This window comes from Anser cygnoides, chromosome 14 (genome assembly GCF_040182565.1).
Source record: "Anser cygnoides isolate HZ-2024a breed goose chromosome 14, Taihu_goose_T2T_genome, whole genome shotgun sequence".
NCBI classification, from domain to species: domain Eukaryota; kingdom Metazoa; phylum Chordata; class Aves; order Anseriformes; family Anatidae; genus Anser; species Anser cygnoides.
This window is the reverse complement of record NC_089886.1, coordinates 8,112,031-8,126,934: the sequence shown is the minus strand read 5'-3', so window position 1 is coordinate 8,126,934 and position 14,904 is coordinate 8,112,031. Positions and strand designations below refer to the sequence as shown.

The window sequence follows — 14,904 nt, the reverse complement described above, 5'->3', positions numbered from 1 at the left end:
ATATATTTCTTAGTTAGAAAAGCTTGCTGTCATTTGGAATTATATACCTGCATCCTGTAGATACATTATATGGGATTATGTGCTAAACACAATTTAGCCAAACGCAAGATCTCTGTCTTGGCACTGAATGCTGTCTGATCTCGCACACCAGCTACAGCATTTTCAACTAAGTGACACAAATTACATCGTCAGTAGCTACAGTACTTTACCATAGAGAAACTGGATATATGCTTGAGATTTTTCAGTCCTACATTGCTTTGCTAGACACATGCTAGACACATTATTGCAGCCAAAACAGAATTTAAATATTTATAATGAGTTAAAGTCTTCTCTTCAGTAAAGCAGGTTTTTTGGTAGAAAAGCGTGACCTGAAAAATTGTACGTTTTTGCATACTCCGTCCTGCCTTGTCCATGCTCTGTATTGCTAGCACCCTTAGGGAGCGTTTCCCTGTGGATACACATCTCTCTTCTAAGGGAACCACAAAGCAGATGGAGCTACTGGCCACCTGAGTGTCTGATGGAAACGGCCATATGGCTTGAATTCATAAGAACTCACCTACAGCGGGAAATTTCTAAAAGTCTTTTTCATCAGCTTTGTGTCCTGCTCTCTACCTCCCTGCAGGTCCCCAGGGGTATCAAAAAGCTGTGAGAGGCTCTTGTGCCACTGCTGAGCACAAGCATGTATCTTGGAGGTCTCCTAGGCTGCAACACAGGCGGTGCTGAGGGGCAGTGGGGACGAGCACCACATCCCCTTGATCACCTCTCGGTGGCTTTTAGCAGAGCAAAATGCAAGTGCCAGTACCCCCAGATCTGGGTGGCTGGTCACAGTCAGCACTTCAAGACGGTGGGAAGACTCCACCATCCCACTGGAATCAGGGGGGGATGCCTTTGCAACAGTGGAATCACACCCTTAATGTGAGCGTCGCTGTGCGGATAAAGGGGCACAGGGGCGCCCAGATTTGAACACCCTGAACCAAGGCCCGAAGCCCAGGCTGACTGCCCAACCTGCCCCTCTCAAGGCATTGGGGTTTCTCCATCACCAGGGTTAGGGTCACAATTACCAGGCTCTTGACGATCTTCAACAGCTCCTCCATGACCACCGCGATCCCTTGATAGCCAAGAAGCCTGCAGATCGTCTTGAAATGAGGCGGCCCCACGAAATTGCGGTAGGAGCTGTAGATGTGACTGTAGGCAATGTTGAGAGGCTGAGAAGTTAGAAGTACAATGACAGTTAGACAGCGTTTACAGGGCCTGTAAGTAATTCTCTTATCTTAGTATTAGGCTCCAACACTTGAAATAATTTTTAAGAAAAGCAAGAGAAATAAAAATCCCTGTAAGAAATTTATCATAAGACCTCTTGTGGCACGAAGAGATTGCTTTTCTTTCCGTGCAGTCAAATATATTTGAGTCTGAACAAATTGTCACATCACAAGGTTTATTATCCTGCTGTGTAACCAACACCGCTTTCACTTCCCAGGTAATTTACTCTCCCATATATTCCCAGTCAAAGATTTCAGTTCACTGGTCCTTTGCCTCTTCAAACTCAAATTCTTCTGTACTAAACCTGAAGGCATTATACATAGGTAACAAGATAGATTTTTTTTCTCCTCCTATTGGCACTTGCTTCAAATAAAAAATATTAAGAAAAGTAGGAACTCCAGCATCCGAGCCTAAGGGCAGTTGGAAGAGACACAGAAATGATCCTTTCTGCATCCTGTGGAGCCCTACATGTACTTAAAACATCCACGTGTGACTGAACAAAAGGGGAAGAATATGATTCTTGTCTAGGGAGCATCCTTGGGGCTCTAGCCCCCAGAAAGTTTTTAGCAGCAGAAAACAGGAGGTGATTTCCAGGAGCGTAATTTATCAGTACCATGTTGGAATGATAGCAGCAGGGAATTACTGCAATTTTTTGTCATTAGAACATTTTTTGGATCCATTTGGTGTAAGGAAAAGAGAAGTGGGAATTAATTCACTTGAGTGATCAGAAGGAAAAAAAAGAAAATGAGTTTTAGCTGAGGCACTGCATGCTCAGCTCGGGCTCTGCAAGAGAAGTGTTGGCACCGTGACTCAGCCCTAGCAGAGAAGGGCTGTAGCCTCCCCCACGCTATCTGGAACAACCACGGCTTCAGTAAACAGCACCAAGCATGAGCTTGAAAAGACTCAGGCGTGCAGTGCCCCTTCCAGCAAAACACGGATACCCCCGGCTCACGTACACTGAAAGGTCTTTCTTAAACAAAAACAAGGAAACAAACTAAATTGTATCCCAAGCGTGCCGTGCAGGGCTGATTGTGCTTCTCGCGTGAGCACGGCGTGCTGGAGGCGCGCTGCATCTTCACGCAGCAGGGAGCTGGCATCCCACAGCCATCGCAGACCCAGCTCGTCCTCCACTTCTTGCTCACTTCCTCGGGACTTACACCTCGCACGCCTAACAAGTTACAAACGGGAGTCATTTGCTAAGCACCAGAAAAGTGTTTTCTTTTGCTTGCAGATAGAGAATTTCTGCTGACTGATGCACTGATGGCACTTTCATAGACTTGGCAGCTGCTTTAATCAATTAATTAATTGTTCCTCATTTTGCTACAGCCCTGTTGCTTTGGTCCAGGGATGTATCACCTGCTATGATTCACAGGCACTCTTTGAAATAGCTAGCAGAAAGAAGACAAAGTTAGAGAGTTTCCTGCTTTCTGTGAAACAGAACTTCACCTCCTGGCCCTGGTAGATAAAAACCAAAACCCTTTAACTCTATCCTGTGCATCAATACTTTTAGGTACAGAAAGGCTACCTTGTAGGCTCTGCTTTGCATTCATTCACAACGTGAATGAACTTTCTCTCCCGTCTCATGAATAACTGAGGGCCAGAGTTTAAAATAGATTTAGGCAGATAGAAGCCTACTTTCAGAGCTCCTTCAATGCCAACTCCTGTTAAGAGAGCTGCTTTTGAATGTCCTGCTTAGGCTTCTACCCGCATCTTTAGATAACCAAGACTGTAAAAATCTGTCTGTTAGAGCTTGATCCAAAGCCACAAGATACACACACTGATACGAGTGGAAAACAGCAATATGTTTTGAGAAGCATGCTTGTTTAACCATGAGGTGACGCCCAGCCCGGAACAAGTGCCCGAGGCCTGGCACCCCCATGCAGGGTCACGGCTATGGCCCCAGCACAGCCCCTGCAGATAACACACACAGACTATGGGGAGATAAATATCCCCATTGCAGTGGGCTCGTGAATCCACACTCACTTCTGGAAGCCCCTTTTCTGCTCCACAGCTAGGAGATGGCGCTCTGCACGTGCAATGTTCCCTGAGCTGGGATGTGACCGGTACCCGGTCGTGGAGGAACCGGTCACATTTTCCCTGTAATGGAGCTGACATTTTGCTGCACGGGCAGGGAGCGCCTGGTGCTGCTGTGCAGCCTCCTGCCTAGCAGCGGGATAATGGGGCTGGAGAGCAGCTTTGAAGCTGACTTTTCCTTCAAGTGGGGGTCCCAGCAATAGGCCTGATGAGGAGAGGATCATTTTGGGATGTGCACTGGCTGCAGACGAGCAGGATGATTCATCCCCGCCTGTCTGTGAGATGAGGTAGGTTTGTTGAGCTCTCCGCAGAGCCACACAGTGCATCAGCAGCAAGCTTGCATCTAATAATAATACCCTGTGAACAATTAAAATATAACTCCATTTAAGGGTGAGATACACAGCTTGGGTAAAAGACTGTAGGATGTAAAAAACGACACCAGGGTGTATTTTAAGACAAACCAGCTGAACATACAAGGTGGTTGTGCAGCACGGCTCACTCCCCCGTGCTGGGTGGCTGCTGCCACCCCCTCAGAGAGCAGGAGCAAAGCCCCAATCTCACAGACTGTTGGGAGGTTTTGCTGTTCACAGGAACAACAGCCACTGAGGACACCGAAGAGGTTTGCCCCACCTTTGGTTTGGGGCCAAACAGGCAGGTTTGGGGGCCGGGAGGCTGGGCATGCAGGCAGGTTGGGATTTGCAGGATTGGGCAAAGCTCCCGGTGTCCCAGGTCACTTGGGACATGAGAGGAAAGCATGGGAGCATGTAGGAAAGGTCCCACATTGCTTTGGGAGCGAGTGAGGCTATTAGGAATGCCCCAGAGCTCTGAACACCAGAGCCAGCAGCAAACGAAGGGAAACAAGAACTCAGTGTCATTTCCACATCTTCGAGCTCATTGTTGGCTATCACCCAGAACTGTCTGAGCTCACCTGAGGGAAGGTAGGGAGAATTTTATCTGATAAAACAGATTGGACAGAGAGAGAACAGATGATAGTGCTTGTGCCAGAAGCTCCTCGGAAAAAAATAAAGAACTAGCCAAAGAGAAATAGATTTAGAGACAAAAGAAAGACTATGAACTGTGCGCATTTTCCGTGCCTCAGTATAATGCCTTGTTATGGTGGCTGCCGATTGCTACTCACACACACGCACAGAGCTATGATTTACATTGAGCTGCTGGCCGTGGCAGGACAGGCAGCACAGCACGTGCAGTCTGTTGGAGGGGCTCAGCAGCCCCCGCCGCCAACACCACCTGCAGCAAGCACAGCCCCGGAACGCCTTTGTGCCACTGCTGCAGCCCTGGCAGCAGAAAATAGAGCCACTCCATCCCACTCGCGCGCCGTGGCTATTTGTACAAGTGCCAGCAGCATGCACTGCCCTGCAGGTTACATCTGCCTGCATGTTCCTAAAAATGCAGGGGCAAATTCAGCCCCGGGGGGGGAGCAGTGATCTTCAGTGACTCTGGTGTGACCCTGGGCCCAGAAGTGCCAAAACAGAAGCGTTCATCAAAATACATGAATTAAGCCCAATCTAGAGCATTTACAGAGCTAAGTGGTTAATGAGCAGTAAGAAGTGGGTTGCTGGTGATTTTACAGCTTCTTTGTAGGAGACTTGAACACCTGCTGCATTTTCTAAGTGGCTGAATGACAGAGGATGGCTCACTTTCTGTCGGTCACTTGAGCACACCCGTGGTTTGCATCCTGCAGGGAGTGCTGGCAGGCAGGGACAGCCGGGGACACCAGAAGGTGTTATTTGGGTAGTAGGGAACACCAGTGTTAAAGCACTGGCATGGTTTTGGCGGGTTTTTGTCCTGGGAAATGAGAATTTCAAGCTCATCACCAATGTAAACTGGTGCCAGCTTGACTTTGGGAGCAGGCAATGCCAACACCACTGAAAGCTTTGGTGTGGTTCCCTTTGAAGTAGTTGTGAATTGCTGTGTGGAGAAAGATTAGCAGGACCCTTTGCTGACCTAATCCAACTATTCCTGTTTTCCTTGGTTTCCTTTGTTCCTGTTAACATGTGATTTGTGAACAACTGAAATTTAATTTTGAAGCAACTGTGAACATCAATAAACTCAACAGCCTAGCTGCAGTAGGGAAGCACTTCTCCCATGAAAATACTGTCACATGGTGTATGCCACCTTTCCAAGCAAGGGTTTGCATCCTCAGCTCTCTCCCTGCAGGCAAGGATGTACTTTACTTACAGCATGGGAACAGCTAAGAAGTCTCCCCCTGATTCTGCAAGGAGGACCAAGTGATATAAAAGGCAGGAAGCCACCTGGGAGCACTTCCATTTCCATCCCTACCCATAATTATTTTCATCTTTAATCCCAGTTTTAAGCTCTCTGGCAGCTGCAACTCACTCAGAGACAGAAGAAAATATGTCAGGGCCTGGAGGACAAAACACCCAGAACTGCAAAGCATCAATGAAAAGCAAGGGTCACACGTACTGCCCAGGCTTCTACCAGCCCCTCCTGATCCAGTCCGCATCATTTCCTCATTAATGCATTTTGGAAGATCTTTGAAACACTGCAAACACCTTAGTAAGGATGTGGAACTAATTACTTCAGACCCAGAATCAACATTTCTTTTGGAAAAGTTTCCCTCTGGAATACATTTTGGCTTCAGAGAGCAGTGTGTCACTTCTTCAGAGCCCCTCCTTACTCGCCCTGCTGCCACATCTGTCCCCAGCCTGTCCCCTCCTGGCCACAGGCTCAGGCTGCTCCCCCAAACCCTGCTGGCTCTGACTTTGTCTCTCCCTCCTGCCCTCTCACTTGGCTGATGGGACATCCCCGAGTCTCCTGTAAGGCAGGGGCATTCGAAGAAGAGCCTGTCTTAATCCCACAGGAGTTCAGCAGGGATCCAGGTCTTGGAAAATCCAGTTCCTGCTCCTACCACACAGCTTGGATTAAAATTAAGAAGTGAACATGTACTGCTGCAGCATCAGGGAGGAAAACCTACTGCTCACTAGCTCTGGCTTAAAACAGCAGTTCAAATGTGCGAGAAATAGTATTAAAAACAAAGCCCCTCGGTGACAAACTATCAGTAGGTAATAATAAACTACCAGAAGGCGAGGAGCTGGATTTCATGCCCCGTGTCAGTGTGGCTCTGACCCCAGACCCTGCTGGGGGGCAGTGGCTCCGGAGCAGGGCCGCAGCGTTCTCACTGCAGGGCTGCAGGTGGAGAGGAAAGAAAAAAAAAAACACAAAACCAAACAGAAAACAAAACTACCTGTCTCGTTTTTCCGCCTCAGAGACACACTTTTCTCAGGCAAAAGCTTTTAGGGATAACGTTCCCAAATCATTGGAAGACGCCTGCCCATCCTTTCCTATTGGTTGCTATGGTGAGAGATGACGGAGCCCGAGATGGGTATAATACGAGGCAGCGCACGGGGAAGGGATTTAGAGGAGGCAGGAGGGACCCGGCGGTGGGAAGAGGGGAAGGTGGAAAGAGGGGAAGGTGCCACACTGCTCACCAGCACCGAGGGGCTGCTGCGGACCCGCCAGGGGAGGTAAGCTGCTGCCCGCGGCGCCGGGAGTGCCTAGGGACGGGTGCTGTGCTTTCCTGCTCTGCTCCTAAGAATGCTTAAAACAGTCGTTAAGATGAGCTGCTTCTGGAGTGAATTAAGGGAAAGTTAGTTTTATTAAGGGGGAGAGGAAAAAAAGAAAGAAAAAAGAAATCAGCTCTATTGCATGCAGCTCCTGCTTGGGGTGCTCGGCTGGCTGGGAGAGAGAACCCTGCGACAAGGCTCAGAGGGCACTTCGGTGACCTGAAGGAGCAATGTACCACTTTGTGGCTGCTGTTAAACAGTAATTTGTTAGTGGTTGAAGTCTTTTGTCCGGGGGAGAGCTATTTAATTGCTATTCATACATTTGTGCTTCCTTAAAGACACTGATATTATATTTCACCAGACTTTAGATCTCACACTTCAGATCCTGATATTACACAGTGTGAGATGCTGTAGGAACAGAAAGACTTTATTAAGCAACAAGTTAGGTATGCAAAGTGCAGCAACAGCTTAAAACAGTTATTTAATCATGCAGATTTTCCACGTGACGTTTAGGTGTAAAAATCAAGATTTCTATTGGAAACTCCACAAGGCAAACTGGAGCTAGCCTAGTAATCAGTTTATGCTAATCACACTTGCAGTATCCTTTCTATTCCATGGCAATGGAAGCAAAAAAGCTTTCTATATAGATAACCAGTCACAAAGAAGAGATTTGTACAAAATCTAACTAGAGCATAAAGTATGCCCTATGTCCCAGGTGGTGTTTTTTTTTATTTTTTTTTCTCCAAGAAGCAGCAGGATGATAGAGTAGTCTGGGCACCGGCAGAATTCAAATTTGGTAATTTTAGCCACCTAAAATCTAGCATCTAATCTAAGCTTGTCAGGAATACTCTCCTGTCAGTAGAGAGAGCTCCCTCCTACCTTCTGGGCAGCTCAGTTCCTACAGTCGCTTTCTCTTTGCAGCCGCAAAGGGGGATATGACATTTTCTACATTCAAGGAAGAGAGGTTGTGGTGACTGAGAGAAAAGGCAGTAACAGCCATAAGCATGGAAGTCATGGAAGCAGCAGGATTAGAAGTGAAAATATTGAGTGTGGCAGGTGCCTCAACAGGTTGAGTTTAATTTTCACAACCTCCCTGTGAGCGTAGGAGTCTACAGCAAAATGGGGAAGTTTCAAAGCAGTCACCTGAGTTACTCAATTTCTAAAAGTTTGCTGAAAAGTCTAAAGACAGTTGTGAGGAAGCTTTCTGTCTATTAGAGAACACCTAGAGCACCTACATTCTAGTCATTTACAAAAAGCAAGGGTAATTCTCCTGAAGCCTATATGAGTCCAATACAAGGGCCAATAAAGCTGGTGGAAAAACTTCACTGATGTCAGTGGCCTTTAAGCCCGTACATGCGTTGGGGAACTCAGCGTCTCCCTGCTTCTGGTTTCAGGGGCACAATGAACATCGAAGTGCACAACATCACTTACACCAGTGCCACAGTCTCCTGGGCCACAAACAACCCTTGTCCGGAGAATTACTACCACGTCATGTACCGCCCCAACTGGAACAGCGTCTTCGCCAGCTATTTACGCCAAAACTTCCACCGTGAGGAGCGAGTTCCCCATTCCCTCAGCTCCCTCGTCCTCCACCGACTCACGCCTTCTACCATCTACGTCCTCTGCATCACGTGCAAGAACTCCTACCCCTCCAGCAACCACTGCACCACGTTCCACACCCTGGACCAACCCCCCCTGCTTTTCGGCGGCTCAAAGCACGAGCCCACCACCTCCATGTGGATGGTGAGCAGCCTGCTGCTGCTCTGCTTCATAGCTCTCTTGGCCTACGGCTGCCTGCAGTTCTGGTCGGCACGGTGCCGCGGGGCTTCCAGGCTGAAGGAGCCTGATGGCAGCTCAGAAGAAGTGGGAGAAGGCAGCAGCTCGCTGGATGGTCCCTCAAGCGATGGACTGAAAGAGGAGCTTCTGGAAGTGCCCATGACCACTGTGCTAATGAGGAGCTCCAGTTTCATGAGGGAGAGCCCATATAGTTCCCCCCGCTGCTTCTTCCCCTACAAGAACAGCGATGATAGGAGGGCCATCTTGCCGCAACATGGCCTTCAGTGAGAGCAAAAGGGAGGCCCTGCTTAGAAGTTTGGTTCGTGCTGCTCTTCTCCAGCTCTTGCCAACACAAGCATCTGTGCGTCCACAGGGGCTGTTTGTCCCATGGCAGAACATGAGGTGGGATATATTAGCCGCAGGGAGAAAGGTTTTTGTCAAGTGACAAAAATATTCTCATTTACTGAGCGGTTTTTAAAAGGAAACCAAGTCAGCTTTCTGGGAACAGCCAGGCTAGGCTGACTGTAGTGTCATTATCTAATCTGCATCAGTACTGTAGATTCACTTCAAAATCATCAACCAATGTACACAAGAAATAAACTCCACTCCAGTAGTTTCATGCTTGAGTGATTCTCCATTAGCATCACCCCCCAAGCCCTCATAATGCTTGTATAAACAGTAATCATGGCCTGACAAAAGAGCTTTTTGTCAGTATTAAGTAGTCTACATTTGCACAGAAGTATTTTAGTAATTCCCTTTTTGAACTACTAACAAGATTCCTGAAGTAACACCTTCCTTGGGGAGCAGCACTGCTCTGGAGCTCCAACTCGCTCTTCTCTCTCTGCATTTAGATGGATGTGACTTGGTCTTGGCACCAATGAGCACAGAGCAGTGTCAGTTCCCCCTAACACAGGCATGTTACGGAGAAAAATATGGGAAAGCAATAGCAAAAAGCACAGCGAAGCTGCTTCTTGCATGGCTTTTTGGTTTCACACGGCAATGTGACCCAGTACATTTGCATCCACCACACTGTTAATGAACTAGTTCTTGCATTGCTTTCTCCCTAAATAAAGGATTCCAACATCCACCCCTGCTGGCTGCTGTGGCTCATTTACTGACCTTGGATCCATAGAGGTAATAGGGTTGAACGTTGGCTGGTTTGTCCCGCTGGGGTTCCTGTGTGAAGGGGATTGCCGTCCTCACAAACCTGTGGTGGGCACGGGAGACGGGGAGGAAAGTGGTCAGTGCCTGGTTAGCCACGGTCAGTGCAGACACTGCGCAGTCCGGGATGAACTGCAGTACCTGAGCTACACGAATGAGCTCCAATCTATCACGGATGTAAAACACATTGGTTTAACACACTACAAAGATGGTGTTGCCTTTTTTTTTTTTTTTTTTTTTTTTTTTTTTTTTTTGAGAAGCTGCCACAGTTCTGCTGTGGAGTCACAGCCCTCTAAACCAAACTACCTCAGTTGCTTGCAGTCTCTGTACAACTTTGTTGCTTGAATTTGTTACTAGAACTTTCAAGGCCAGCAGGAGCTGGTGGGCTTTAACTTTTTCTATTGCTGCTGCATTTCATTTGGAATGAAAACCTCACTGCAATGCATGTGGATTTTATGTGGCAGGTGTGACTTTTTGGAAAGAAACACAGGGTCTCCAGGTGCCCCCTGCCCTGCTTTTCCTCCTCACCTGTTGGTAGATCCATTGTAGCAGTAGTTGGGTAGAAAGTCAAAGTTGAGCTCCCAGAAGACATGGAGGGTGATGCGCCCATAGGGTGCGGAGACGTTGTGGTTGGCCTCCCGGAACATGGCATCAAAGCTGTCCAAAGTCATGTGCTTGCACAGCAACCTGTGAGTCAGGCGATTTATTTCCAACAGCCACTCCAGCTCCTGCAGCACATAAAGCAGTGGCAGATGCAAAAGTGTTACCAAGATGACAACAGAAACAGCTGATTTAACTGCCAAGGGAATGATTCTATATCCACACCCCGCACACAACTTCCCAGGTGAGGATGTAGCAAATGATAAAGACATCAATTTAAGTCAGTGGCCGAGGCCAATTGCACTTCTACTCAAGGGGGTCCTGGTCCAGTATCTCCTAAACTTGCAGGCAGAAAAAATAATTTGTTCCCCGCTGAGTGCTGGCTGGCTTTCACATCAGAATCCTTCGGAGGTGGAAACTGGTAATTTTACACTACTTGACTGTGATGCTCCTGTAAAGTATCAAAGGCAGCAAATCCTGTACACACGTAAGCGATCTCAGTTACCTGCATCCAACAGAGGGAATTACTATCAAGATTTCCCGCTCCCAGATCACAGGACTCTATTCTACAAGGTCTGCAAAATTTAACTGCTGACTGTTACCTTATGACTTACACAGATACGGTCCAACAATAACGCAATTAAGGCTTCATAAGTAGAAATAGTAGAGACTCAGCACCATAAAGGAGAATGCACGTCTGGCTGAAACCTACTGTAGGTGGGACTTCTGGCAAAAGACAGCTGACTCTGTATTCATAGCAGTGTATTATTCTCAGTATTTATTCTCTGTCAGGAACGGTTCTTACCACTATGGATGTCAGGTCCTCACTCTCGAAGCGGCTAATGGCCTGGTCTAATGATTTGTACATCGCTGCTGAGATACGCTGGGTTATGAGCCTGTTTAGGTCGATTGACCTACCCAGCAACTGGGAAAAGAAGAGAAAATATTTGTATGTTATATACAGATGGGGAAAAGTTGTTTTGGTGTTTTGATTGTTTTTTAATAGACAAAAGTTAAAGCCAAATATCCAACGCTGCTTAAATGTGAAAATGGTAATACAAATGCCTCTGGTGAGTTTACTATTACTTAAGAAAGTAAGGATGGAAACTTGAAGCTTAACTTTATTATAATAACTTAGTTAATTAATTGCCCCCTCCGGCCCCATGTCCTGAGTGTGGTGTGTCAGAAGCAGGTTCAACCATTCACATTAGAGCACTGGTCTTGACTGAGCACAGCACTAGGATGCCAGCTGCCAACAAAAGGATGATAGACCAAGAGCTGTGAATACCAGAATCTACTGCTTGCAGTGTACCTGGACGTGCCTCTGCTTGAGCAGTGTCTCGTAGCGGTTGGATGGTGGGTATGGAATGATCACCCCGTAATTCTTACACTCGGCCCGGAAACGTTTGTCCAATAAAACACTGAAAAAGGAAAACAGTGTCAGGAAAAAGGAAACATGCACAATCGGCTACTCTGTGGATCTTTTCCAGAGTTGTTTTCATCCTTCTTTTCAACTTGCTCTGAATGCCAAGAAAATTTCCACACAGTACTAACTAAATCGCAGAGCAGAAGTTGTTACCTGGGGACTGCCGTGCCTCTATCGTTCTTGGCTTTTACGGCTAAACATCCAAAAAGATAAAAGATTGTGCTGAAAGATATCGCTAGTGCCAGGAAGTGGGGTTAACCCACAGGTATGCTCCCTCCTTGAAGGTCTGCTGTAGGAACAGTTTGCTGGTGACAGTGATTGCTCTCCTCTAAGGCCAAATGTGATTAGAGACAAAACTCCTGGCACAGTTAGACTGAAGACTTGGTTCACCTTTGGGGACATGAGAGGAGGACTCTCATTAGAGTTCATCCACGTTCTTTCAGTGGTTAGAAGGAAAAGTCATGAAGGGCCCAACTGGAGGCAGGCAGCTGTCTGAAGTGTGACCTAAGACAGTGAGAATCCTTCTGGCCGTTACAAGTCCTGCTGCTCTGCTAGGGTGAGGACAAGTGCATATCCCTGTTTCTTAGAGATGGGAGGTTTCCACTCATCTGTCTGGTACAAGTGTCAAGCAAGGACATGTCTTCAATAGGCTTGGTTTACTTTGCTGCTGCTCTCACAAATTGTACTCAAATAGATACATAGGATATGAATTGTTTTTATTTCACTTTTAACCACGTCTGCCTTGCCACCATTAATTCATTTTTCCCATCTACACTGGTGTGACACGGATAGCACGCTCTGTGAGGAAAGGATGATCTGTTTTGTTATGTCTACCCACAGCGGCTACTCCCTGAGGGGAACCTTTTGGTTAACAGTGACTTGGATGCAGCACTATCACCACTCATCAGCAGCAGTCAGGTTCTCCTACCTGCCAGCCATTGCTTTATAATAGGCAAAGATCTGATCTGCCAGCTTGTACACAAATTGATCAAAGCACAAATTCACCTGAGGGAGAAAAAACAAGACATCGTGAGGGTGTCACTAACACAGAATAGCTCCTTCCTACTCATGCAAGACCGATACAACGCAATACAGAGCTCTAATTTAATACACTCATGTATGTCAGACTATCTAAAAACCACACTGCAGATCTCACATGCTAAACTTAAGCAGAAATTTGCAGTTATGTTTCTGTCCTATAGTTTCTAAATGTTCCTAGAGGGCCCAGTCCCCCATTCCCAGTCATCCTTCTCTTGCAGGGATCTCTGGGTTCTCGTTTTCCTTTGATGCCTCATAACCTTTTGCCCATCAGACAGACTCTTCCAGGCTCCCAGTGTTTAACAGCATTTGGCTTCCACTGGTCCCCATGGGCACTGCTGAGCTGAAGCCCTTAATCAGCAGAGCATGTCAGCTCTCAGAATATTCTGATCTTTTGAAAACTTCTCATTCTCATGGGATATATTTTTCAGGAGATGCCTACAACTAATTCACTGCACTGCTGGGCTGGGTTGTCAAACAGGGCAATGTGACCCCAGTGAGTTCCTTCTATAGAATAAAGATGAAAATGACTTACTTCAGCTTCAATTTCATCATACAGGAACTGCTTTTTGAACTTGGTCAAGGCATAGTATGCGCTGTCATTATAGAGGTCCAAGGGGTACAGTACATACCTGAGGGCAAGAAGACAGATCATGCCTTGGAGAATATCAGCAAAAACAGCAGCAACTCGATACAAGAACTGGCTTTTTTCTGACATCACCCCTTTCACCTCCACTCACTCCCACCCCTCAAATCTCCCCACCTCACTCTCTCTGTCCGAGTTGCTGGAAGCAGCAAGAACAGACCTGGACGTGTCCTAACTGTGACTTGTTCAATTAACACTTGCTCCCTCTCTGCCGTTAAAAAATGTCGTCCTGCGCTCACTCCACAGAGTGCCCTCATGGTGGTTATGAAATGGTAAACAAAGCTTTCCTAATGAGGAATATTATTATGAACATAACTGTACTTGCATAACAGCAATACTTCTGATCATTTATCACTTGTAAAAAAAAAAAGTGCTTAAGTGCTTCAGCCAGGGCCCACATCCATTTGGTTGCACATGCTGTCTGGCTGCTGCATGCAGATGACTATCACCAAGTTGTGTGCTGATCCTAATACTGCAGTTGCCAATTGCTGGTTTATGATGCATAAGCAAGTGCCAGTGTCAGGAAGCAGCCAGTGTGCATTTGCTAATGAGTTATTCACACAGTACACACTCATGTGACAGCAAGGCAAGAAATACAGTTTGTTTTTTTCCTTCCTTGTCAAAGAGACTGCTCACCACCAGCCTACCCTTCTCCAAAATAAAATCGCAAGCCTGAGTGACTGCACAGACCCACCACAGCCCATCATCTCTTACTCCATCATGGAGGGCTCTTTGGTTTCCAGAATATGGTCCGTGAGGATCCAAGGCATGGACATTTCGATGGGGAACTGGATGCGGCGGCCCATGGTCAGCTCCAGGAAGAACTCCCGGAACCACAGCTGGGACAGGTCGCAGCACTGCTGCAGCGCTTCTGAAACACAGAGGAGATCCCCCCGGGGGGAGGGCACCAAAGTTACTCCCTAGGGATGGCAGAGAGGGAAAAGCACAAGAGGCGGTTCCAGTGGCATCATATTGGACTGGTTTGGGGCATGAAACTGCTTTCTGAGATGTCTCTGCTTTTAAACAAAGACTCTGTCCATGCTGTCCAAGCACTCTGTAATGGAAGAGGAAAGAAGGCATCGTTCCTTTTGCTCTAGAGCTCCAGGAAGAAAATTTCAATGTCTCAAAATCACTTTGGAAGATTTCTTCTGCGCCCAGTGGCTCAGAAGCTTGGCTAGGATGGAAAGAAAACGCCACTCCTAGAAACTAAACTACAATTTATGTCTCGTTTGCTATTGCTGACTCATTCCCGTTCACATAATGATTACCACCTAGAAGCAAGCCTGTATCAGGCTGAAGTAGAACATTTAGGAAAAAATCAAGGAAAATCTTCTGCATAGGTGAATACAGAGCAAAGATACTTTGCTTGTCTAAGTGTGCAAAACTTGGATTCAGGCCTCCCCATGCCATAGCCTCAC

At 47.0% G+C, this 14,904-nt stretch overlaps 2 protein-coding genes across 6 annotated transcripts in view; one reads left to right on the top strand and one right to left on the bottom strand.

Moving 5' to 3' along the window:
* CYFIP2 (cytoplasmic FMR1 interacting protein 2) overlaps positions 1–14,904 on the bottom strand; it is a 53,554-nt gene that overhangs the window by 14,656 nt on the left and 23,994 nt on the right. For all 5 annotated transcript variants that reach the window (XM_066977240.1, XM_048057144.2, XM_048057141.2 and 2 more), the window contains exons 17-24: positions 14,201–14,357; positions 13,376–13,472; positions 12,731–12,807; positions 11,689–11,797; positions 11,182–11,301; positions 10,305–10,504; positions 9,735–9,822; positions 1,062–1,205 (exon numbers count right to left, since the gene is read on the bottom strand). In XM_066977240.1, coding sequence (XP_066833341.1) covers positions 1,062–1,205; positions 9,735–9,822; positions 10,305–10,504; positions 11,182–11,301; positions 11,689–11,797; positions 12,731–12,807; positions 13,376–13,472; positions 14,201–14,357 — 992 coding nt within the window. The remainder of the gene's footprint in view (positions 1–1,061; positions 1,206–9,734; positions 9,823–10,304; positions 10,505–11,181; positions 11,302–11,688; positions 11,798–12,730; positions 12,808–13,375; positions 13,473–14,200; positions 14,358–14,904) is intronic.
* On the top strand, positions 6,374–9,490 carry FNDC9 (fibronectin type III domain containing 9). The gene is made up of 2 exons (XM_013176064.3): positions 6,374–6,800; positions 8,234–9,490. The coding sequence occupies exons 1-2, from the start codon at positions 6,640–6,642 to the stop codon at positions 8,901–8,903; spliced, it is 831 nt and encodes a 276-aa protein (XP_013031518.3). The 5' UTR covers positions 6,374–6,639; the 3' UTR covers positions 8,904–9,490.